Source organism: Lissotriton helveticus, chromosome 4_1 (genome assembly GCF_964261635.1).
Source record: "Lissotriton helveticus chromosome 4_1, aLisHel1.1, whole genome shotgun sequence".
NCBI lineage: Eukaryota > Metazoa > Chordata > Amphibia > Caudata > Salamandridae > Lissotriton > Lissotriton helveticus.
Window position 1 is genome coordinate 1,935,771,214 of NC_136063.1, and position 27,149 is coordinate 1,935,798,362.

Consider the following 27,149-nt stretch of genomic DNA (forward strand, 5'->3'; position numbering starts at 1 on the left):
ACAGCTCAGACGCCCCTATGGAAGGAGGATTTCCTGAGGGAGGTAGTTAAACTCCGTGATTTGCATAAATTGAGCCTCATTGGCATAGATCTACTGGGCGATGTCTGGAAGAGGGGGCACGTGGTGGAATTCGCGGCTTTGCAGTCCGAATTCCAGATGGGGAATGGCGAATTTCTCCACTACCAACAACTCACGCATGCCATACATTCACACTTATCGCAGGGGGACCAGCTACCTGAGTACGCCCCACTCGAAGACAGACTGCTTCTAGACCCAATGATTGATAAGGCCATCTCACTCACCTACAAGAAGCTAATCAACAACCTCCCAGATACACTTGGGCCACTGCGGGAAAAGTGGGAATCTGATTTGGGTTTGCTAGAAAATGACGATTGGAGCGACGCCTTACAGTGCCCCAGGGAGATAGCGATCCGGGCAAGATTCCGTCTGGTGCCGATTCGCATACTTCATAGGTCTTACACCCCACGCACGGTGCAATTCAAAATGGGATACGCGACATCACACTTCTGCCTGAGAGGGTACATTCTTCCACACCCTCTGGGATTGCCCCAAAATCCGCTCCTACTGGGTCAGGTTGAAAGACATAATGGAGGAGGTGGTGGGGGCGGAGGTGCTGCTAGAGGCCAGATGGCATGTATTGGGAGTCACGGTAGAGGTAACATGGCCCAAGGGAGAAAAGGTGTGGTTGCCCTTTGCGAGCATGGTGGCCAAGAGAAATATCGCACGTCTCTGGGGGAATGACATACTACCAACAATAGAGGAATGGGAGCGGGACTTGGACTGGTGCCAGAGGGCGGAGAAAGTCGTATATAACAGTAGGGACTGCCCCAAAAAATGGGAAAGGATCTGGCAGGCCTGGAGAAGGTATAGGGGAGAGTGGATGGACGCCTCGGAGGAGGAGTAGAGAGGCCCTGCCACGTCGAGCATTGCCCATGATATGTCTGTGTTCCCTCCTTACAGGGAGGCAATGGTCTTAGGCTCTGCTTCGGGCTGCATCGTTAGAGAAGGGTTGGGGAAGGAGGGGGAGTCAGGAGGGTGGGAGGTCAGCTGAGCAAGGGGCGGGTTGTAGACCGGGTTAGGCTAGAGGGCACACTGAACTGGAGATGGGCCATCCCAATAACTGTTAATGAATGGACTGATGTGATTTCTACACTGTAAGCTAATTCTGCTCTTTCACTGCTCCTAAGTGTGTATTATGATGGAACTGTTTTTCTTACAATAAAAAGATGTTTAAAAAAAAAAAACAATCACTGATCCTAGCAATCAAAGCAAAGGACACATTAATGTTAAAAGATAAGCGAATAGCCTATAGAAATACAATCAATGCTGTAAAAAACAGTGGGAGGGTGACAAATGGGAAAGCATGAGGGCGGCTTTATGTTCAAGGGACATACAAACCTTTTGGAACCTAGTAAACACCGGTTGCAAAGAGGGCAAATCGGCAATAGAGCCAAATCTTGGGGCAGAAATCTGGAGGTCCCACTTCAAATCGTTATATGCAAGGGGAGAGGAAGAAGTAGGCCAAGTTATGTGCATCCCAACCTGCTTCCAGCATTTTTCCCCCCAATGCCCCAGAAATCAATGTAAAAGAGATAATGGCCGCATTGAACAGAGTGGCCCCTGCAAAAGCGCCAGGCTTAGACAAGATCCCAGGCAATGTTTTTAGGAACAAACCTATTATCTGGCCCCCATATTACTGGAGCCTATTTAATGCTATTCTTCAAGGGATACCAATTCCAACGACCTGGTTGGGGCAGAGATTATTCCGATATATGAGAAGGGCTCTCCACTTCTCCCCACCAACTATCGTCCAATTAGTCTCATTGATGTTTCGCAAAAAATATGTGCACAAGTACTTTTGGATTGAATAGAGAGGTGCATGGAGGAGCATTCCATACTTAGTCCTTACCAGGCCGGCTTTAGAGCAAGGATGTCAACAATAGTTCAGATTTTAAGGCTGCAAATCCTCTATTGGAAGACAGTGCATCTGGAGGGCGGCAGCCTTTATCTGATCTTTGTGGACCTAAAATCAGCTTTCAACCTGGTCCCCAGGGATAAATTATTGTCCATTTTATTAAGTATGGGGGTACCTTCGTACCTCTGTCATCAGATGAAGCGGCTACATGAATCTAACTATGCACAAGTCAGATACAGGAAAAATGATGAGCTCACTGATCCTATAGTTATGAGGCAGGGGTGTGTTTTGGCCCCAACCCTGTCCTGTCTATGTATTAATGGTCTTGTGGATGACTTGATTGGTGGGAGGGATGCAGATGCCCCCAGGTTGGCGAATCGCAGGATCCCGGCCCTGATGCTCTCCGATGACACTTTGCTTCTATCCAAATCCCCGATGGGAATTCAGCGGGCCCTAGATATTTTCCAGTCATTTTGTAAAAGCGTGGGCTTGGAGATAAACGCTTTAAAGACCAAATACATGGTTTTTAATGCAGGTGACTCCACACAACCTAATCCCTGCTTAGATGGGAAACCACTGGAAAAAATTACAGTTTTGGATTATCTAGGATTAACCTTCACTGATAAAATGCAGTGGCACACACAAATCAGGAAGGCTAGCTTAAGATTAGCCCAAACCTCGAGGGGACTGGCTAAGATGTTCAAGTAAAACACCCATAAAATGGTCAGCCCGGTTATGGAAATTTATAAGATACAAGCAAGGGGGGTGGCCCTGTATGGGGCAGAAATCTGGGCCATCAATCACCTGATTCCCTCTCTAAGAACGAAAAAAATTTTATTAGACAAATCGTAGGCCTCCCAAAAGTACACCATTGACGCCACTCCGTATGGATCTTGGGGTTGGTCCAATTGCTGAGGAAGTTGCCCTCAGGCCCCTTCTTCACTGGAGACGTTTATGGGTGCACACCAAAACTAGTGGCTTTTAAGGATGAAATGAAGGAATTCATGAATCTGCAGGGGGCAGCCAAAATTCCATGGTTAGCCTATATCAAAAACACATTAGTTGCTCTAAGGATAGGTGATCTATGAACCAACGCGGAAGTATCTTGCCCGACAATTCCTAGAAAGGCTCTTTCAAAGCTTTTCAAAGAGTTTAAGATAAACCAGATTAAGGGGAATTCCACCACTGGCATATTGACTGCACAATTTTTAGAAGTCAAGGACCAATGCAGGTTAGAACCTGTTCTTGACGTTATTCAGCCACCCCTAGCCCAAAACGTTTATTTGCAATTTAGGCACGGGGTACTACCACTCCGTGCCTTTACAAATAACTTGGGGGGTGCACAGTCTAAGGGGTGTCTGGTATGTGAGAGCACCTCTGAATCGGACCAACATGTACTGTCTGTTTGTCCGGCATACAAGAAGGTTAGGCACCGAAGGCTGCAACAGGTCTGCCAGAATCTCGGGACAACTCTGTGGGGAGGCATACAGGATATTAATATATGATACCAGCCTCCCTGTTGTGTATTCAGTTTCCCGATATTTATTCTCTGTGGTGTGTTCGTTCAACTGTACTAAAATTTAGTCTGGCCTAATCGGATCTTTTTAAACTTTTAAGAAATTTTGATCCTCTTTTATTATATGAAATGAGTAGTTTTTAATGTCTTATTGAGACCTTTTAATATAGCACTGTCCAGAACTTTACTTCATTCTGTATAACAAAACTGTATGAAATGTGTTGCATTTTTTTAAATGTACTTTTATGGCCAGTTTGGCCGTAATAAAGATATTTTGAATTGAATTGAATACCCACCTAAACTATTTATGGTGTTATATCCAGCGCTTCTGCCCAGAAACCACATAAGTAACGACAGATGCAGAATGCCTGCCTGAATGGAAAAGACACACAAATGATGGACGGAATGCAGAACAAATCACAACATTCAACCCCAGTTAAGAGATCTGGGTTAACCTTTTTGCGACGGGGCTAATTCCCCCGCGACTCGGCATGGCGCTGTGCTCATGACGAGCTGAGCTCGTCATGACCACGCCCGTTTGATGGAACGCCCAGCACAGCAGGGAAATTATCCCTATGTGGGCGTTTCGCAACGGTCATGACGAGCTGAGCTCGTCATGAGCACCTAACTGGTTAAATCCATCGTTCTTTTGCTCACTATGCCACCCCAGTTTAGACCCAGCCATATGCAAATCAGTCTTGACCCTGTGCCTCATGGGAACAGTCAAGCCTGAACTACGAAGCCAGGTCCCCCTGGACCGGAAACAAACATCCTAGGAATGGTTTTGGGGTTTCACCCCTCATCAGCCAGGCTAGCTTGAATCCAGTGGCACAGTGAGCCTGGAACCCACGTCTGGGCATACCCAGCGCTTGAAATAACCTGTACAGATAATGAAAATGGTCTAAATGTTGTCTATAGTTCATGGATATTGTTTGTAGCTGGGTACAGCAAAAGGATCATTTTCGTACTTCCGACTATTCACCCAGCTCCTAGTCTTAAAACCACATAGCAGGGATATTCCAGAGTATCCTGACATCATTGGACACATTAAAGTGTGAGACCCACCCCCTGCTGTATTCTAGCTTGATGCCTTTTTGAAAGCAGTGGAAATTCCTGTGGTTCCTTAAGAAACATTGGGTATTTGAGTCTTCACAACCTGTCTCAATACATGCAACTGTCTAATGTATTCATGGGTCCCTTGTTTGTAAATTAGGCAAGGAAGAGAAAGCCCCCATATTCATAGAGATGTTTGATCTCCAACATCCCATGTTTACCCAGTGAAGACATCAATAATCCTTCTCAGGGGTCTCACTGATACTTAGTCCTTTTAAACCAATAAAGAAGAAATTGGCACAGAAGCTGAAATATAAAAGATCATTTTTATTAAACTCAAATGAGTGAGACTACGTCACACAGAAGCCTTAGCAACTGAATGAGGCAGTCTGAGGAGTACAGAAAACTGGGGCTTTATATATGCTTTAAAGTTACATAGTAAGCATAAATGCAAGGGGCAGTCCTGACTCATGTAAGCATGCAAAATGACTAAGTTGGGCATACAAGATCTACTTGCTCAACAAAGTGGGAGGAGAGTTACTTCTCCATACAGCAGCAAAAATAGCCTGACAGTTATACTAGAGAAGCAGGTGCATTCTACTAGCTAGGCCCTTCTGGGCATGTGCGAAGTGGAGGATGCTGAATATAGTTTGTCTCTAGGCAGATTTCAAGAGCAGTTAACACTGAGGGAGGACAGAGCACATGGCGAGGACATGGCAAACAAAATGGCTGCCAGAAATACAAAATGGCTTTCAGTTCGTGCTAACAAATCTGGCCAATATTTAACACCAGTGTACCTTTTACACTGTATGTGGTAGTTATCAACGGATGGAGCACATAGTGAATACAGTATTGGTATCCCTGCCAATCTACACAGGCCCCACAAAGCTTTATTTGTGGCCACAACTCTATTTATTTTGTGTCCATGGTACTGGATTGGGCATAAAAACCATGTCTCTAAAGAACCCCTTTCTATTTTCTCTTATTATACCCCTGAGGCAGGGGCGTCTGTGGCAAATACCAGTATATAGCGAAGAAGGCCTGAGCAATTGGGTGATGTCTCTTTTGGGATCTGTATCAAAGACGTGGGGAAACCCAATATACCCATGTAGGCTTGGGCAGTGAATAGTTGAAGTAAGGGATGGCTACAAGGGATTTTGTTTGTAAATCAATTGAGTAATGACTCAAGTGGAGACTGTGAGGAATTCCCGTGACAGTGATCCTTGATTTCCGATCGACCTTCTATTCGTACCTAATATCACGATTGCTTCTGATTATTCTGGATATCAGCCAACCTACATCCACATATAAAGCTCTATATATAAAGAAGAGCCTTAACAGGGGGTTTTATTTTGATGAAAAATTAAGTCCTGATGATGGTCTTATAGATGACAACATACAAGACCGAAACGTCGACCAAAGACATCAACTTCTCAGCATTGTTTGCACTGAAGGACACCACGATACATTTATGATTTTGGTTTTCCTCATGTATTAACGGAGTTGATGTATTGTTATGAAATGACCAGCTGATATAGATATACTGCTTTTCATGACTTTTACTTGAGTTTTGTTCTGTTTTCTGTCCCCATGAAATTTTCTTTGTGATTAACTTCAATACAAATAATTTCAAACATAACCTTCCTCTGCTGTGTTTTTCTCGTTACTGTATTGTTTTACTTTTGTAAAAAATTGGTGATTAATATCTGAGTAATCCTGTGGATACATTTGGTTCAATTTAGTAGAAGAACCTATAAATAATTACTACATTTACTCCAATTGATTAACAAACAAAATCTTTTGGGATCTGGCACAGCCAGCCCGGCATTAGCCAAAGACTGTGTTATGTGCCACCTTAGCCTGATAGGTTTGTCCACCCAAATCATGTGATGAAACTCAGCTCTTGATTTTTAAAAAAAAACTGTTGAGATAATTGAATTGTGATGTTCAGGAATAAGTAAAGACATTTTAACATGATAAGCATTTTTAGAATATCTAGTCTTCTAGTCATGGCCAATGGGAGCAGATTCAAGTTCATGATTTGTGCCTGCAACCTTTTCAGTAGTGGCCCTTAATTATCTAAGAGAACTATTTCCTTATTGTTATGTATTTTGATTTCCAGGTATCTTACCGCCTCCTCCCTCAAGGGGTACTCAAGTTGTGCAGCTTCAGTTAACCTTTTTCAGGCAATATATTTGCTTTGTAAACAACATGAATATGCATATATTATCTGCATATAAAGAGATTACCAATGTCCTGCTAAGAAAGGACCTGTAATGCTGCTGTATCTTGCATGCCGTCAGTTACACTGCGATCACAATAGGAGCAGAAAACAAAATTCTGCAGCACACTTGTAGGAAAATTCAAGTCAAAGTGATGTCTCAATGGACATAAAGTTCAAAATTCATGGGCGAAGAAGTAGTCTATCATAGTATCGTTCCTTCTTTTATTATTCATACATAAGCCAGCCGACACGTGTTTCGTCGCACGAAACCACACTGTTTCCGCGACTCCTCAGGGCTGTAGGTGGATGGTATGTAACCACAGGTCGCGGTGCCGGTGATAATTCCGACCCGGCTCCGCTCGAGATCGGGTAGTGCTGAAAATCGGAAAAGGATTTCACAAGTATGGAGCGTGGTTTTCTCCAGCAGTACTTTGTAGAAAAACTTGCTAAAGGTATTATTTTTAGAGTATTGATGATAGTCACTTGGTTCGTATCTTCAGAGCGTGAAAAAAGTAGAAACTTGCATGGTAATAAGTCCCCGGGGTGCGGGGGTAATTCAGCGTCGACTCTTTCAAGGGCGCGTTTCTGTTCCGGGTGCGGTCACTATCATCAATACTCTAAAAATAATACCTTTAGCAAGTTTACTCTATATAAGCCAGTGTACTCTCATCTACCCCATCACACCACTGGCCGCAATTAGGCCTTTTCCTGCTTTCATGGGGAGGTTGGTTGATTAGTTTTTCTAAGACCTTTGCTGGGTATGGTAGGAGGAAGATGGGTCTGTAGTTGGAAAGCATGGCTGCGCCAGCGGGTGGTTTCTTGATCACCTACAGGAGCTGGCTGATAATGAAAGAATGTAGCAGCTGAGGTCTCAGCCTACCATTAGGCTTTGGTGACAGTTTTGAGAGAGGATTTTGGCTTGTCTAAATTCCAAGACAACACCTCATTCAAGTAATGTTCTGGGGCTATAGGCCTCTTGGGCGAGAGTCATAGTGCTAAATTGGGCCCCATTTTTTTTTCCATTGCTGTCCTTTGTATTTTTTAGGCCATACATGCTATGCCGTGGAATTCAGAAAGTGGTAGAGTTCAGCAACATCTTGATATTCCTTTGTTTTCTTGTTGGTTGCCATGAACATAGTAGCTAGTTCAGAAGCCATAATGTCCCATTTTTAGCATCTGTCTCTGGGCCAGGATTTTTGTTGTTAGTTAGATTGGTTTTGGTGGTCGATGTCTGCAGCCAAGGAGGTTTTCCGACCAAAGTATTGACAAAGGTGGATCTGGGTGTTGTAGTGTGAGAAAGCGGATAGGACTGGAGTCTGTGGGTGCGTTGAAACTCAGAGAGGTGTGAAATTAGTATTCAGAACTTCTAAATGTGGCAACAACGTCGAACATGTTGTCTCCCTCTTCTTTTTCAGGTACCCCAAAAATCGAACCACGGCATGCTTGTTGTTGTCTTCCAAACCACGTTTTTCATGGAAATATCAACCCATCCAGGCAGATTAAGCAGTTGTTAATCTGTCATATGAATTCGTTTAATATTGGCATTGAGTGAATCTCAAAAGTTCAACATACATGGATTTATTTTGCTCTTAGTTTCCATTGTAGCCTATTGCACTGAGTTTGAGGACTTTAAATTCTCCAGTAAGGAGTCTAGAGTGGCAGGAGAGCCAGTCATGATATATGCAGTTTGTCCTAAGTCTCTCACTTGCCGTACAAGACCTCTGTTATAAGTAGCTGGTGTGATGACTTGACCTACTCAACAAATGAGGCATTTGTGGCATAAATTGCATGCAATGGATACACTTCCAAGTAATGACTAGTAGTACACCAGATCAATATTGAGGCAACAAAGTCTTGTTGGGGTGAGGAATGAGCCGAGTCCAGGCAGCAGGTTTGTGTCACCATTGTCATATATACTGTCATAGAAGGGGACAATGTATCCACACATTCTTGATGCCCACTGTGCTAAGTCATGCCTCATTATCACAGGATCAGGGCGTGCTTGGAAGTACGAGATAGTAATCCCTTCTGCGAGTTATGACATCATTTTAAAGCTGCTGGCCTAATGCAAGATGACCGGCACTGAAGCTGCTGCCCAGGAAGTCACTTGTTTATCCCTCCATCTCAGAGCCTCAGATCTTCTTCAAAGGTAAGGGCAGGGAGGGAGCCCCTGAACGCACCATCTGGCACCGGTACTCACTGTGGTCTCAATGCATCACTCCTGTCTGGTTGTTCGCGTTCCAAGGGGCTGCTTACTGCCGTGCTGTTCAGAAAGCGGAGGCAGCAGCACACGCACCCTCCCTATGAAGCGGAGAGTGTGCTGTTCTCAAGGACAGAGTCGTAGGTCCTTAACTATTGAACCACTTCAAGCCATCCTCTGGTTGAAGGGAGAAGTAGCTTCCTCTCTGGGCGTACACTTACGTTCTCAAAGGAAATGACTGTAATGAGTACCAAATAGTGAAATGTTGCACTTTAATTGTATTTCAACTATAGATACTGCTGGATACAGAGTTAAACGCATTAACGGGGCTTTGTATTTGCATAGTTGATTTACAACATTATTTGATTACTGTGTAGCTGCCTAATATCTCGTAAGCCTTAAATAAAAAGAGTTAAAACAATTGGTACAGTGTTGATTTCTTTACCCTTGTATCTGGAGACAAAAATATGGCTGTGATAAGTAGTTTGACTATTTTGCTGCTTCTGGCTCATACATTATTCTGTTTTTCTCGCAGGATTGTAGATAACATGCCCGTTACTTGGTGTTTTCCTGGGGAAGAGAATCACCAATTTTGCATTCCAGGATTTCCAATAGGATGTGCTGCCGGTCCTGATTCCCAGGAAAATGTATATGGATGCCCGAAAAATGTAAGTGCTCATTTTCTGTTTCTCTGTAGTGATAAGGAAATGTATGCAATGTGAATTCCATTTCTGATGACTCTTGGGGCAGCAAGTTGGATCTCAAATCTTTCCTGTACCAACTAATGGATTTTATTGATAATGTGCACATTTTCACCTGATATTAAGGGGACAGACTAGGCCTGTGGGCAGGAAGGCAAACTACTTCCACCATTCTCTATCTACTTCCTTCCAGGTTTTGGGGGAAGTCAGATTGTGTGCTGGGTGGTACTAGTGCCAGTCAAGAAGGTGGGTAAAAAGATAAGACGATGGAGTCAGACCACTGGTGCAACAACAGCTGTACTTGGGAGTGGGTGTAGGTAGGCACAATCATGTTGGGGGGTGGCATTGCAAAAGTGGTGGCTGAGGTGATGGGTTCAGTCATATCTTCTCTGTAAGCTTGTCAGACTCAACTATTGAAGGACCTTTGATATTCAGTCCACAATTGGCTGCCCACCCCTTTTCAAGGTGCACATATAAACTGTAAAACGTGGGATAACCTTGAAGAATCCTGCTGTTACCCAAGTTTCACAGGCCACCACTGCTCACAGGCTGAACTAAGACCAAAATAATCTTGGCGGTGGCCATTTGACAGAATGTTTGAAAGGTAAATGTTGCAGATTTTAAAAAATGGTGTAGTGTAGTTCTTCAAACTTTCTACCTCTACATAACGGAAGGGGTTCAATAATCGAGCAAAAGGTTCACTTATTAGGTGAAAGAAATACGACTACATCTATTAATGTACTGCTTGAGCTCTTGTCCCTTAAAATGCGAAACCTTGAGTAGGCAATCTTTGAAAGTTGGAGCCTGATGACACATCGGTTGGGGTAGTACCGCCGAGTGGTATACCACTTTGTTTAATCATTAATGGGCTGGTGTTACCGCAACTGGTTTTCTTGACAAGAAATTCCTTGGTCCCTGCCAAGCATTTACTTTGGCAAGGGGGGGAAGGGGTATTCACACAGTGCTTCAACCTGCCAAGATTAGTATTCCCTTTCCCAGCCACTTCCTCTCTCTTGTCCCTCCCCGAAAGGAAGCCTTTACTCCCATTTAGCACTTGCTTTAAGACAGTGGCTGTCAGGGGTTAAAAGAGGAGTGGGTGGGACGGAGGAAGTGGAACGTAGATCATGAAGGGTAGAGTGAAGAAACACAAGAGAGAGAATGCCACAGAGGCACACTGGTGAGAGAAAGCAACAAGGCGCTGAGGGTGAGGGGAGTGAATTGCACAGACACGAGTTATGTTATCAAAGGTTCCCATGTTATCCAAAAGTATCTTGGATTCTCAACCATGTCTTGTGTAAGTTTTTCTGTGATTCGTATTTTCCATAGTTGAGCATCCACTAACACAAAGGGGGAACTCTGAAACAGGATGTAGGTAGAGGACCAGGGGAAAAGACCGAAATTCACAGAAAATGAACTCTACCTATTTCACTTTAAACTATGCTGTGTGTACGCCATATATTATGTAGGCCACTCTGGCTGGACCATTAACACAAATATAAAGACATTTAAGAGGGTGTACTCATTTTTTGATTCATTATTGTATTTATTATTTTTTATTATATATCCTTTCAATACAAAAATATCAGTGCATTGATAAATACATACCCTAACTACAGAATTTTAGGAAAAATCAGATCCCATTGCACAACTTTCATTCAACAGCACTCAGCCACCTTCATACTCCAACCATACTCACACGGATCACAGATACATACATCACAAATATACAAAAAACAAACTAAATATGCACAAAGTCCTCTCACAGCATCTATTAATGTTCGAACAGCGGATTTAGCCTACTGAACAATTGAGTATGAAGGTGGCTGAGTGCTGTTGAATGAAAGGTAAAGTTCTTTTTCTGTGAATTTTGGCCATAGTTGAGCATGTCAGTGAGTGACTGGCAGTGGTTCTCTCTTTTTCTAGTGAGCCACTGTGCCTCACTTTAGCAGCTGCTACACATGAGCATTGTGTCTCCTTTTGTTAGATGTTCTAATTGATCCGGTTGGGTACCCTATAAAATAGTGTTTATGTCACTTGGTATTTGGTATCCTATAATCTTAAAAAGAAAAAACGTTATTTTTCAATTTCATTTAACAGTACAGAGAAGACAATTAGCAAGCAGTGATGTGTATATGGTAGAAAACGAAGTGTATACAGATCAATTACAGTTTACATTGCTTGGTATACTTGGCACAATATGCTCCACATAACAACAACAAGCCTCACTGCAGAACTCTACCCCACCTCCCCTTCATCTTTTCTGGGATGGGGCTCCCTACAAATGTGTTCTCAGGCCCAGCTGGCATCAGCACTGTCGCCGTCCTTTGAAGTGCATCTGATGCTGGATGTAGGAGTTGTCACACAATTCTCTCCCGCCTGACAGAGCATAGGTCCACTTGTCATCTCGTCTGCTAAATTTCATTTGAATTTTCTCCGCCAGAGTCCACTCAATACATCTTTATTCCATTGCACTCCGGCACTCGTTGTCCCATCCAGGTGATAGCAATCCTACGTCTGGCCAACACCAGCTGTACAAATGTGTATCGAATTTTCCTACCTTTTAATCATTTGACGTATCACTGGGGAGACAGGACTATATGCAGTCATGTGGTCCTTGTTATGTCAGCGACCACCTTTTGCTTGAAGTCTTGTACCAGGCTGCAGTGCCAAGCTAAGTGCAGGAAGTTGGCGCCACTGGTTCTACAGCAGAGGCCGCTGTCTGCGCCAGTCGAGGACATGCGGTGCATGTCCTTAGGATTGAAGGAAGTTGTAGTGTATCAACTTAAATTGGGCATTACCCAAGACAGACTGTGTTGGTACACGCACCTGTTCCCAGTCCCCGTCAGATAGTGGGGTGTCAAGGTTTAAATCCCATGTAATACATGCTTGAGGTGAATGCCCAGCTGCATCCGCACGCATAGCTCTCTATAGCAGTGTTATTTGGTGGCTTCCTGAGCCACAGATCAATAGGACCCCAGGTGTTTGAGAGTGGGTGGGGCCGCAGATTAAGAAGGCCAAGCGATCCTGCCTATTTCAATCAGGCCAGCAGGGTTCAAAAAGTGACCACGGCCAAGTGCAAATTCTTGGTGTGCCTCCTCAATGGAGATTAATGTCTTCGCGTGTTATAGGTCCCCCAACAGGTCCTGCCACGCATGGAAGGACATATTGCCCATTAACTGATCATTTCAGAGTCCATACCCCAAGTTCCTGTGGAATGGGGCCCGCTTCAGTACGGTCTGAGCAAATTGCTGACAGATGAGACCTGTTTGTCGCACAAAGTACGAAAATTCTGTTGAAGTCCCTGCGCCCTCCATTAGTAACTCTGGCAAGTGATCTGCATTGACTCTGCCCATCAATAACCATTACTCCCAGTTCTCATCCAGGTCTAGTCATCTGGCTGCATGTTGAAGGTGTGTGGCATACTAATATAGATCTAGTCGCAGGACTTCCAGCCCCCATCTTTGAATCTTTTGGTCAATGTCGTCAGGGCCACCCTGCTCCACCAACCCGCCATGGGAGTGAAATAAGAATGGAGTCAAGCTGCTTAAAAATCATGGTTGGGAAAGGACATAGCAAGTTCTGCAGCATATACAGAATAGTACAGACTTCTGTAGCACATACACAGCAGTACTATTTTGATGATTGCCATCCGGCCCATTAGGGAGAGGGGCAATGTATTCCAGAAGGCCACAGATATCCTCGAGGCCTCTAAGACCCTGTCCATGTTTAGGCGTAGTTGCAGGGTTTTGCTGCCGGTAATGTTTTTTTTTGTAAAACAGATTTTATTGGTGATTGTTGACAATATGCAGGCCTCTGCAAACCAGAGGGAACCGCAGGACCTTAGCACCATTTCAGATAATTAGGCTTCCCTGTTTTCAGTTTCTATTTTTGGTAAAATCTGGTGGTGTTTTTTCAGTGTTTTCCAGTGATTTGAATACCTCAAAAAAACAGTGCTTTTCAGTGGTTACTCGTTTTCGCGCCGTAAAAAACAACTGAAAGTGTTTTACCGGTGTTTATGGAACGCTTTGCTTTTATTATTGCTTGGAAGACATTTAGTGCAACCATCTATGCTACACCTAGTCAAGGAATCCCTCAACAGAGGCCCTACAGAAGGAGCTTAACTACCAATTCTAAGGGTAAAAGCATTGGTATGATGCCTACTGTGCTGCCGCACGTTCCTCCCTTAGACATGTATAAATAAATGACTGCCACAGAGGTGCTTGTGAAGCGGTGGATGTGGTGGTCTGTGTTGGAGTGCGGGAATGCTGCGGGTATGAGAGTAGGTGGGGTGGTAGTTTGGCGCAAGTGCTGGTTGGTATGAATGCCGCTGTCATTTCTACGGTCCACATTTTCTCTGCATACCCAGGCCAACAAGCTATCGGTCTGCAATCTGAGGATGCACCGGTTTTTTACAGAGTTTTATATAGCGCAAACTTGACCCAGAATCGGGTATCAGAGCGCTTTACATAGCACCAGTTGCGTTACATGACGACACATTCATTTGCCCAGAATCGCAGGATGTTCAGCATCATTGCCGAGACTCGAACCCGGTTTCCCAGATTCGAGGTCAACAGCTCTAGCCATTAGGCCAACTCCTTTCCCTATATATAGACACACACACATTTTCTGTACATAAGTTTGTCACTGCATTGTCCCCCTGAGTATGTAAGATAATTTTATTTGCATGATTACTTAAAATCATTGCAATAAAATAAATAACAGAAGTGTCTTGGCTTTTCAAAGTTAGAACTGAAAGTTGCAATTTGATTTTTGTACAAAGTAGTTATACTGGATTTGCACCCTGCTTTCTTTTTTTTAATCTCCGATCACTTGCTCCCTTCTTGCTACTAAGGCTGCTTTTCTGCATCCACTCTGGAAGTCCCTATTCATTCTAAAGTTCACGCACATGGTAAAGCAGCAAGTAGCGTAACTCACACTAAAGAGTCATGTTTCGCTTGTCCAGGTTATTTTATACACCGCCAATAGCTCTAAATCTGAAAAACATGTGACCTGTTGCATTGCAAATGCATGTTTTTTTTGTGAGCCCTGCAGGATGCTTTGGTTTTTTTTCTTTCATGCAGGGGCAGGGCTCACTTCACACCTCAGGCCCTTTCAAGCATCTGCCTAACCGCTGTTATCATGCAGATGCAGCGATTAGGCTAAGACAAAGAGGTACCAGTAAAGGAAAGCTGATACTGGCCAGAAGCCCTGCCCTGCCCAGTCTGCCACAGCTGAAATTGATGGGAGTCATATTGTGCTTTCAGCCCATGGCAGCATGACCCAGGAGAGGGGGCCCCCGCCCTGGGTCTTTCACGTTTCACCAGGACTGCGAGCCCCAAGGGAGGGGGCTGCCGCTGCCCACCTCGAACTGGTACAATGTCACATTTTCAACAGGATGCAGGACTCGTGGGGGTCCCCTTTGTAGTTAGAAGGCTGCGGGGCCCTGTGCAGCGGCCCACACTGCCCATGCCTACCGCCGGCCCTGCTCTCATCCACACGTGCACTGTCTTCCTTCCTCTAGTAACGCTCCCTCCCTGCTGGTGTTACTTCCCTCTGTCACCCAGATGCCCCTCATTCCTCCTAGCAGCGCACGGTAGACCATGTTTGTAGCGTTGGTCTGCCATGTTCTTCCTTCCTTCATTCTTCATTCATTCATTTACTAACTCATAGCCACGTGCTTGTGCGTGGCCCCCCGTGCTCGGGGTGGGCGGAAGGAGAGCACATTATTGTACTTTTCATCATTACCCTCGCGGTGGTGAAGGAATCCTTTACTCCCAGACTCGGCCTCTGTGCGCTTGCTGACACCTCCCGCCTGCGCGCGCTCCTGGGGTGACTCCATCGACAATGGGACACCCCTAGGCCGGAGCAGCTGCTCGCCGTGTTTTGGGGGCAGTCCTTGGTGGGGGGGGGGGGGGGGGGAGCAGAGATGCGCGCAGAGAGGGCAATGCTGGGAGCAGTGGGAGATGCCCAGAGCTGCCAATGTGCACTGAGCTCCCCAAAGCTATCCCTCACTGAGGATTGTACTGATGGACACGAGCATGGCGGGCGGTATGGGGCAGGAGGAGGCCTCTCTGCTGGGACAGCACGGGGTCTCCCGCAGACACATACGCCCTATTAATAACTGTTTTGATATCACTTGTACACCTCCTCTCTGCCTTATGATCTCGAGTGCATGCGTGCTCCTAGGCGACTATTGTTTCCGTACACGAAGGAGGCAAAGGTCAGGATCACACATTGCAGAGGAGCCAGGATTAGAATTCAGCTACCTTAAACCTACGACTGGCCATCTAACCACTATGCAGCGCCTACAACAATTAGCCTGTGCTTCCAAGCGATTTCAAAGGTAGCCTCGTTAAGTAAATGGTCTTTTTAAAGACCTGTGAAGTACTCAGGTGCGGCCGCAGTAAGACCTGTACCCCTCACCCCCACCCTCTCCCTGTTCCCAGGGCCAGTGTCTTCATCCAGTTGAGTCCACACCTCCTGCAGGGGATCCCCGCCTCTCTAATTACCTGGGCACAGACCTCGGCCTACGCGCTGCCAGCCATGAGAGAGCCCGCTGACAAGGGCGGGGCTGATGATTGGGAGGGGGAGGTGACACTACGGGGTTCGGACAGGAGCAGCGCTCTGGGGCAGTCAGTGCACAGGCGGCACCTGCTCAGGGGTGGCACTGCAGTGCGGTGGGCCAGGTGGGGGGTCACCTGTGCCGGCATAATAGGAATTAAAGCAACTTGTTCTTTGCAGTGCTTAAAACCACAATGTTAATGGTTTTAGTCGCTGTAACATCAGCTTTGAGAAAACACGAGTTCTCAGGTCACTAATAATACCCACAGGGAGATGGGAGAAGTGAAAGATACTGGATGGAGTACAGACAACCAGCAAAAGAACTGAGAATGCCAAGAGTGTGGACTTTTGTATATGGAAATACAATTACACCACCCGTAAAGCCAGCTCTATTCAGATGTGCTGCATTCATTTTCAGAAATAGATACATGCAGATGACGTCATCGAGTTGCCCTGGGCTTCTTGAATTTGAGTAGAAGATACTGATTTTAAAACAACTTTTTTTTTTAGATCCCTAGATAATTAGAAAACGTTCGCAATCATTCTTGTAATTATCTGAATTTCCACCACGATCCAATTTCGTGTTCGTGTAAATTAGTATCAAGGTCTTGCCCTGGTTTTCTATTTCTTCCGCAATTTAGACATTTTCATCTAAATTGAATTCGTGGTCGCGCGCAGTGGACTAGAAACGTCATGTGCGACGCTTCTTTACCCCCTTTTCCTAGACTGGCTTTTCTAGTATTTTAAATTTCTTTGTTTTCTTGTCTATAAATTTGACCCGTCTATACAACGGCGCGCTGGTGACCCTGCGCAGACATCACCCCAGGCCTCCCCACACCAGAAGGGTGCTCTGGACTGCCAGTGACGGATGCAGAGAGGGTAAAGACTGGAAGCTGCTCAGCCCGGGCTGACACACTACGGGGGGAGGAGGTGGGAGGGGGGGACGGGACTGAAGCCTGTTTGAGCCCAATAGGCTTCTGCTTACAAGCTCCCTGGTGCAGGGCCGGCTGTCAGACGTGACAAAACCGCAAGCAATGAAGACTGTTTCTGCACTCAGACCCGCCCCCAGGGACTCTGAGAAAGGGCGACAGAACAACAAAGCCTCATTAAGAGAATGGTCTTTTTGAAGACGTGTGAAGTACTCGGGTGCGGCCGCAGTAAAAGAGACGGCAGACCACAACAGCTCCTCTCCCCCCACGTCAGCTATGAAAATCAGTGACACTCGGTTTAAACCAGGTCACCTGATTTTCATCTGGAGGTGTACTGTCGGGGGAGCCGGTTTTAACCGAATTCCGAACAGCCTACAGATAATGCACAATCACATTTTTCAATAAAGCAACTTTCAATGAAAATGATGCAGAAATCAACATTTACCCCCTTGAACCCCCACCTCAACCCAACCCCCCCCCCTCTAGACCCCCCCCGGCCACCCATTCCCCATTCCCGAACTCCCACCCCCCTACGCATGGTCTTCAACTACTTCCCTGGCTCTGACACCTATTCTGACAACCATAGGTGCACCTGTCGGTGGTCGCTTAGGACATCTCCGCCAAGTCCTCATGGTCTACTGGAGGCTCTAATGAATATGGAGGAGAAGCACACCTTAAATTTAAAGCGTTTTAAGTGTTTGGTTTATTTCTTTTAACAAAAAATGTTATTCTATGCGTGCAACAGTGGTGGCTCGTTTGTCCTCATGTGCCTGCAACTGAACCTACATACCTCGAGTGAAATCACACCCGACCACTGCGCACTGTTGCAAAACTATTTTAGTTTTATTCTTCAATTCTTAATCAACTTATCATTTATCAAAATCAAATTTTAGTTTGTACACATTTTTCCAACAATTCAATACATTGAAATCATCATTCTGAGTTGCTTCAACTGTTTACACATTTGACAGCAAGATTGATATTGTGAACAGATTAACTGTGAAGCAAACATAACAAATTATCCATTGCATTTTTCAATTGAATGCCCGATGCATTTCGAGCCGAACATGGCTCTTCTTCCGGGGCCTGAAATCTGAGCAAATAGAACATGTGTTTTAAAAACAGTCCGGCAGATAGGGGACCAAAAAGTTTAAATTAAATGCGTGTAAGTGCTCAAACTTAAAAAAGTGTGTTTAGAAGTGGTGACAGTACCTCCACCTCTTTCCACGTGGTTGATAACAATGCCGCTTACTCTCTTCGCATCGTTACTCAGAGGTTCTTCTAAAATGCAGAAAATATGAATACATCACACTGATGCAAAAAACAACCCAAAATATTCAAACTACTGGTGCTTCGAGGATGCTAGACTCACCCTCGGCGAAAAATGCTGATCTGATCGTTTGCCTGACCGCAACTGTCAACTCTACAAAAAACGTCAAGAACATGAACTCAGTGAACCTGTTCCTGCACAGTGCTTGTCTACAAACCGCTGAGCATAACGCGTACCTTAAATACTCCTCCAACTAACTCCTCTGCCGTATCACCTCACGCTGCAGTTACCAAGCGTTTGTGAACACGAACGAGACTGTCGTCTTTACGTGTCATGACCTCAGTCTTTACCAATCAGAGTGTAGCGTTCCTCTTATTCCAATGGTCAACAACTAGAATGTATAAAGCACATCAAGCATGGCTATACTTCCTCACTCCTTCCGGGTCTCATGGTCGGATTCCGTGAATTGAGCCAATCAGCACTCGCTCTGTTGAAACGATACTATCTCAACAAACCTAACTATATATTCTCGATCGCAACGGAGTGCAAGATCAAAATGGGTTGTGAAACTACGGTGTAACGACGCTGAATGACTATAAAAAGACGGCGCAAAAGAAAATAAATAAACGTGATAAAGCTTTCATGCAACATTGTAGTGTGTCACAGTGATATTAGTGAAAAATTAGTGAAAAATTGATCATATGAGGAAAAACCAGAAGTACATTCATTTTCACATGGTGCACAATCCAATAAATCTTTCACAAGATACATGAAAAATCAATTTTTTCATTTAACCCCTTAGGATCCTGTGTTCCTAATCTTTTTTTTTTTCTTTTTTTTTTTTTTCTTAAAACCTTTATTTGTACAGATAGGATATACAAGGCTGGGCCTACAACCGATCTGGCCGGCCACGACATGTTAGAGCAGTCAAAAATTCCAAAATAATAGTCACAGAATCTGAGTAAAATTGTACATTCAATATAGTCGCTAAAAAAGAGGGGAAAGTATGAGGATCTATACGGCCAGCAATCAGGAGTAATATAGGTTAATTTTATAATATAACGATAGGGCGCATGGCAGGCTCAGCGAAAACAAAACAGTATCCGGATGCCCCACACAAATCATTAACAGCCATAGGATAAAGGGCAGCAATGTAAAAATGTCAGTACTATACACATCAGTAGAAGGACAGACGTAGGAAGCACAAACCAATATGCAATCAATAATAACTTGGCGTACCCACCACCCAATAGCACTCGGATACAGAACAAGGGGGCCGGAATAGTAATATCATTAAAACTAGCCCGCCATACTAACCTAGGGAGAAAAAGAAAGGGGGAGGGGAAGAAGAGGGAAAGGAAAGAAAGGAAGAAAAGAAAACACAGATTAAAAGAGAGGAATGCCGCGTCGGAACAAGCTCCCCATAGCAAGGAACACACATAGGAACAGGGGAATCGCAACGATGAGGGCATGGGAGTCGCATCGGAAGCAACAGAACTGTAAGAAGAGGAACAGCGACGTCACATATCCCACCCAATCATACCACGGGGGGCAAAGGATAGACGGGGCACCCTCATAAAGATATACAAAAGGGCCATAGAACTAAAAGAAAAATAAAACGACAAAAGAGACCCAACCCACCCATCCCACCCAGCACCCCTGCAGAAGGCTACGGCCTACCCTCCAAACAGCGCGCCTGTCGCCCTAAACCAGAACCCGAAATATAGTGAAGATAAGAGAGAAAAGAAACGGAAGACAAAAAAAGGTTCAGAAACAAAATAGTAAATAGGAGGGAGGAGCATAAGATCAGAAATAAATACGGTCGGCCACAGCCCTCCACCCAACCATACTCTACAGTACATGTATACCAGAACGATATAGACTCGAGCACGATAAAACTTTCAGAGAGATTTCACATAACACTATGAATATGGGCGACTCCGCCATGAATTCGTAGACCAAAAATCGTTCGGGGGCCATGCATCTCACCCCAATCCCTTCTTCACTGCATTTACCACCCACCAAACAACAGCCTGAAGCGTGCAATACGATGCGAGGCAAGCACACAAATGAAAAAGAGTACGATACAAATGCTGGTCAGAAAGGTCAATGAAAAAGCAGGTGAATAAAAATTCGAATAAGCAATCCAAATATATCAGCGACAGCAACAGGGGCAATAAAAAACAAGAGTGCAGTCTCGCTGTTTGAAAAGGCGGGAGTATACTGGCAAAATAGAAACAAGACCTCATCAAAGTAAAAACAAGCAGCAGTCCGCCATCTTTCTCAGGGACCCGGGGATGATCGGGCCCTCGCACAGTAACTAAGTCTCCAGTTTCCGAACATCGAACAGGAGGTTCTGAAGCCGCCGATGTACAAATCCGTTGGTGGATAACAGTGCCATATTTCGGAGCCATCGAGGGGGGTGAGGCAATGGTATCATCGAAGCAAGAGGGGACCTTGAAGGAGCGTTCATCCAAGATGGCGGTGGATCGGGACAAGTCCTCAGGAGCACCGGGGGCCAAGGTCGCGTGCAAAGATCTCAAAGCTGCAAGAACGTCGCCGATCGTAGGCTCACGTCCACATGGCCATATTTCCGCGCAATCGAGCAACCGGAGATCGCCATCAGGAGGAAATCCACAGTTCCAAACCGCGGCAGCCATTTTGTAAATTCAACCCCTTCCTCACTCTCCGTCACCCCCGGAACAGTCCACAAATGTAGGCCTTTACAGATTTCTGGGGGGGTCCCGGCAATGACCACCGCGGTGCAGAAAAGAGAGCCCCGCCAAGCGGAAGGTCGCACACGCTCGAGCCGGCGCTCCTCAGAAGTATAGCTCGAGCGCGAGGGGCCAGGGTCGATGGACGGAGCGGCGGCGGGGAAACCCCTCTACACGGTTAGCCCATGGAGCACCGCGCCCCGCACCAGCCTCACGGCCGTCAAGGCAGGCCCGGTTCAGGATCACCGGGGATTTCTCACAGCGGCTCTCTCTCGTGGTGCAGTCTCTCGGCCGGGGCCAACAGTCACCACAACGCCAGGCCGGATCCAATAGGCGAAGCCCCGGTCTCAGCCTCACAAAGGCCCCGGTTTCCGCGAGAGGGCACAACTCCGGAACCACCGCAAGTCGGAGCCTCCAGGCCAGACGGTGAGTGGGAGCGAAGTGTTGCGTTTCTCTTTCTTCGAAAATGTATCGTCTCTGGGCAGGATATGTAGCAGGATAGGTGAGTCAGGCCAGAGGGCTGACGGAGCCGAGCTACAAGGCGACCATTTCGCCTAATCTTTTAATCCAATACATTTCTCTCTGAAGGAGAGATCTAGTCAAATCTGTACCTTCAAAATGTTGAACTTGTTCTAGCACTGAAAACTGTAGTTGGGCTTTGCTATGCTTAGCCTCCAACCAGTGTACTGCTAAAGGACTCTTGGTGGACTGATTCCTAATGGTGCTTTTATGTTCAGTGATTCTTACTTTTAGTTTGCGTTCTGTTTTGCCAACATAAAGTTTCCCGCATGGGCACTTGATGTAGTAAATCAGAGTGTTTGAATTGCAATCTGTATTGTGATATAATGGTATTGTTTTGCCTGTTTGGGGATGATGTAAGGATGTTCCTACTATGACATTGTTGCAATGTACGCAGTTTCCACATTTTTTCATCCCTTTGTAGGAGGAAATCTGTTTCTGTTTCAGTTTTGTTTTTACTAGTTCTTTCAGGGTTTTAGACCTGGTGTAAGCGAAAATTGGCTTTTGGTCATAAATTCCATTGAACTCTCCTTCATTTTGCAGGAGTGACCAGTGTCGGTTCACTATGTTTTTGATTTTTTGAGAACTTGTGGAAAATTTAGATACAAAAACATGTCTTTGTATACTTTGCTTAGGTCTCTGTTGCAGCAGGTTGACTCTATCACATGCTTTAATCCGTTCTCTTGTCTTGACCAAAATTTCTTTCGGATATCCTCTTTCCTCATATTTTCTCTGTTGTATATCCAAGTGTTTTTCAAGGTCTGAACTTTCTGAACAGATTCTTTTAATTCTCATAAATTGTGAGAGGGGTAGATTGTTTTTCAAATTTTGTGGGTGAAAACTTTGAAACAGCAGTGCATTATTTACATCAGTTTCTTTTCGAAAAACCTCTGTATGTATCTCTGAATTTTCTAGGCTGATTGCCACATCTAAAAATGAAATCCTCTTGTCACTTATGTTAAAAGTGAACTGGATGTGTTCATTGTGCTGGTTTAGTAGGGCCAATTTGTTTTCCAATAGACTTCTCTCTGATTTCCAAATTACGAAAATGTCATCTATAAATCTGCAGTAGAGTGCTGCATGATTTATCCAATCTTGATCTGTGTATATGTGATCTGATTCAAATTTGGCCATAAACGTGTTGGCGTATGCAAGAGCCCCTGCAAATCCCATGGAAGTTCCTTGTTGTTGTAAAAAGAAACGTTCATCCCATTGGAAGTAACTGTGATACAAACAATAATGAAGAATTTCTAAAATGAACACTTTATCAGCCCTGATTGAAGGTTGACTAAGCAAGGCCCATTCAACAGCCTCCAAGCCGCCTTGGTGGGGGATGGATGTATACAATGATTTTACATCTATGGTGTAGAGTAACATCCTGCTGTTTATTGTGATGGCTTGAAGTTTCAATAAAAAGTCAGTAGTGTCTTTGACATATGAAGGCCACTGTGGAACAAAAGGTTGTAGAAATTTATTTATTTATTTATAAAATTTCTAGAGCGCACAAATACCTTCCGGTGTCTCGGCGCTAGAGTTCGTCAAGATTGCAGAGGGCTCCTACAAAAATTATTGGTTGAAAAGCCACGTTTTAATGTGCTTCCGAAATATAAATAAGGAAGAGCTTGATTTAATATTAAGGGGGAGCTCATTCCACAATTTGGAGGCAGCAACTGTGAAGCGTTTATCGCCCCATGTTGCTTTCTTAGTGCGTGGAATATTAAGTAGCTGAGATGCCGCAGAGCGTAAGGACCGATTAGGTTTATAAAGAGTGATGGATTTTTTTAAAAAGTCCGGTCCAGTATTATTCAATGTTTTATAAATGATGCACAAGGCCTTAAACCTTGTGCGGCTTCTGACAGGTAGCCAATGAAGTTGGCGAATGATGGGAGAGATGGATGAGAATTTGGGTGTACCGGTTAAAATTCTTGCAGCAGCGTTTTGCACTAGTTGTAGTTTATTCATGACTTGTTCCTGTGCATTCAGCAATAGTCCGTTACAATAATCAATCTTTGAAAGGACTAGCGTAGACATTAGGATTTTGCCTGAGTTTGGAGATAAGAAAGGGAGAAGTTTCTTTACCATTCTCAAGGTAAAAAAGGACGCTGATACCACTGCGTTAGCATGGCTGTGGAAGGTAAGCTTGTTATCGAATAAAACTCCGAGGTTCCTAACTTTTGACACCGGGAGAGGCGGATCTCCCAGTTCTGCTGGCCACCAGACTGGTGACCAAGACGGGGTCAAGTCACCAAAGAGCATGACCTCCGTCTTGTCGGAGTTTAATTTTAAGCAATTCTGGTCCATCCAGGTGCAGATCGCTCTCATTCCTTCCTGGAAGTTAGCGGCCATTGCAGCTCCGTTTCTATGAATAGCCAGGACTAATTGAGTGTCATCGGCGTATGATGTTATTCCAATGCCGAATGACTTGATCACCCTCGCTAAGTCCGATACATAGATATTAAAGAGCGTCGGACTTAGCGAGGAGCCCTGAGGAACTCCACAAGGCAAATGGTAAATTTATCTATGTAATGCCCAAGGGGTTCAAAGATGGTACCACACCCTGTCACTATTGGTCGCATTGGTGGATTGTGTAAATTCTTGTGTATCTTTGGAAGCATATAGAGATGTGGTCTCCTCGGATGTTCCACTGTCAAGAACTGTTTGGTGATGGAGGTAATATGTCCCAATTCCAAATATTTTTCCAAGATGGTTTGTAAGGTAGTTTTAAGTTCGTTAGTTGGATCCTTGTCTAGTTGTGGATACGTTAATGTGTCTGAGACCTGCTCCTCCACTTTATCAGTGTAAATTTTTTTGTTCATCTCAACAATTGCCCCGCCTTTATCAGCTTTCTGGATCGAAATATCCGGATTATCTTGTAGTGATTTTAGGATATTTCTATCCTGGATAGATAGATTCTTCTTTTTGCTCCTTTGTAGGTTAATTTTCTGAAAATCATTCCGTACTGATCTTTCAAATGCATCTAACATTTTGTGGGAAACTGGTGCCTGAAATTTTGACTTGGGACGAAATTCCAAAAATTCTGTCTCTTCTCTTTCTGATGGAGCAGGAATAATGTTTGTGAAAAAATGTCTCAGTCTTAATACTCTCATGAACTTGAAAAGCGAAATTTCACACTCAAGAAGATTAGTGGTGTAGGTAGGAACAAATCCTAAGCCATTGTTCAAAATTCTTATTTGATGAGACGACAAATTAGTGTTTGAGATGTTCACTACCAGATTTACCTCTGGCTCCTTGTTCTTGGTTTTTTTAAGACTTCGCCTTGTTTTCCTGTTGGTTTTGATACTCCTGGTGGTTGGCTGGAATCCGCGGCACTGGATAAAAAAGGCTGCTTAGAACCGGAGGCATGTGCCCCTTCTTCTTCCGGTGCTTTAGATGATATTGATTCCCCTGGTTGTTGTGTTCGTACTGATGGTCTATTAGCTGTTAGTTCTGAGTCTGACACTGAACTCTCTTCTGATGACACATTCGTCTTCCTCTTGGGATAAACTCTCCATTGGGCGTATACTTCTGCCCATGTGTACACCTCTTGCAATTTGTAATCCAGTGTATCTCTTTTAAATTTTCTTAACTTGCCTTCTTGGATTTCTTTTGTGTGTTTATCCAGTCTTATATTGATGTCCTCTAGGGCTTTATCCCAATCAGCTTTATCCATTCTTTCTTCCAAATTAGCCTTGATTTCTTCAATTTCTTTTGAGAGCTCATTGATGGCTTTGGCTAGTTCCTCAACTAGTAACAAAATTAGATCCAGGCTACATTTATTTAAGATCGAGTACCATCTTTCCATAAAGTCTTTATTTAAATGAAACCGAAATAGCATGGGTTTGATAGACAACCTCAAACCTCTAGGGATGCGTTTGACTCTGTGATATTGCACCAGCGTTGATGCGTGTAGTTTCTGGTTTATCTCTCTTCTCGCCAAAAATTCAAAATGTTTTAATTGTTGGATGATAGTGGTCCCTTGTGTGTCGGCTGTTTTGATCTCTTGAATCAATGAATATATGTCAGATGCCTGTTCCGGTGTATAAGCTAAAGTGCTTGCTCTGTGCTCTGTCGTGTTTGAAATAGCGTCGAATTGCATGATGATTCTTTAAGAGATACCACCTTCAACTTGGGGCCCACTATAGGGCTGTAGTGGAGGAAGCTAGGGAACGAGGTAGCCTTCCCCCGGACTGGCGGCACGCAGAAATAGTAGTCTTTCATAAGCCGGGTCGGGCCCCTGAGCAATATGCCTCCTATCGCCCGATTTCCCTGTTAAATGTGGCATATCGGCCAGAAATCTGTCAATTTTCCCCTCTGGGAGGACTTCATGCGGGGCATAGAGATCGGCGTAATAGGAGACAACCCCTCCACCAATTCCAGGGGATCTGCGACCGGGGCCCCGGTTGCATCAACGATCCCGGGCAGAGTGTGAACCTCATAAGCGCCCTGGCAGAGTCTGTGCAACATCGTCCCGAATTTATCGCCCCACTGATAGACCCGGCTACGCGTAGCCAACCATATCAATTTCGCTTCCTCCATCTGCATGGATGAGTACACCTGCTGCGCCTGCAGGAGCTGGCCGATCACCTGCCCCTCCCCCCCTTCTTCACTTCCTTGGGTCTCTAACGCCAGAATATTAGCCTCCGCCCAGACCAGAGCTTCACTCCGCTTTTTCCGCGCCGCCACACATCACGCTATATCCACCCCCCGAAGCGTCGGCTTCATCGATTCCCAGACTGTACTCACCTCATCTACTGACCCTACATTATCTACAAGGAAGTTGGCGATGGCCTCGCTCATGTGCTTCTGATATCCCGGTTGCTTCAAGTGCCAAGTGGAGAGACGCCATCGGAATGGCCTTCTGTCCCTATGTAGGCCTATGCTCACTGTCATAGGGGAATGATCTGAGAGGCCTTGCGGCAGAATCTCAGCCGCCCCCACTCTATTGCGTACCGCCCCTGGCACAAACAAGTAGTCCAGTCTGGAAAAAGACTTCTGAAGCGCCGAGACGTAGGTGTACCCTCTCGAGTCGCCATGGAGGAGCCGCCAGGTATCCACCCAGTTCAGGCCTCGCACCATACTTTGAAGTTTAGTGGTGGGACCGGAGACTCCTCCCCCAGGACGGTACCTATCCCTCTGTCTATCCATGACATCATTCCAGTCGCCCCCCATCACTTGTAGGACCTCTGGTAATTCAGCACAAATACCAAGCAGCTTCTCTATGAGGGGCCATTGCAGCGGAGGCGGGGCATAGACACTCCCCAACACTATAGATTCCTCCCCTACGGCCCCTTGAATGATAGCATACCTACCCTGGGCTTCCAGCCACTGGGCTGAATGAACATACTGAACCCTACGGTGAATAAGTACAGCCACCCCCCTCGAGCCCCTCGCAAACCCAGCATGAAACACCTGAGTAAAGCCAAATCGCTGCAAGCACGGCGTCTTTGTGCCCAGTAGATGAGTCTCTTGGAGTAGTAGCACATCTGCCCCAGCCCGTTTCGCCTGTCGCAACACCGCTCCCCGCTT

General features: G+C 45.1%; 1 protein-coding gene across 1 annotated transcript in view; it reads left to right on the forward strand.

Annotated features, from left to right (window-relative positions):
• The window catches only part of LOC144829455 (transmembrane 9 superfamily member 2-like), a 1,692,131-nt gene that overhangs the window by 587,740 nt on the left and 1,077,242 nt on the right, over positions 1-27,149 (forward strand). Inside the window, exon 5 of the mRNA XM_078688619.1 lies at positions 9,465-9,597. Within this exon, the coding sequence (XP_078544745.1) occupies positions 9,465-9,597 (133 nt within the window). The remainder of the gene's footprint in view (positions 1-9,464; positions 9,598-27,149) is intronic.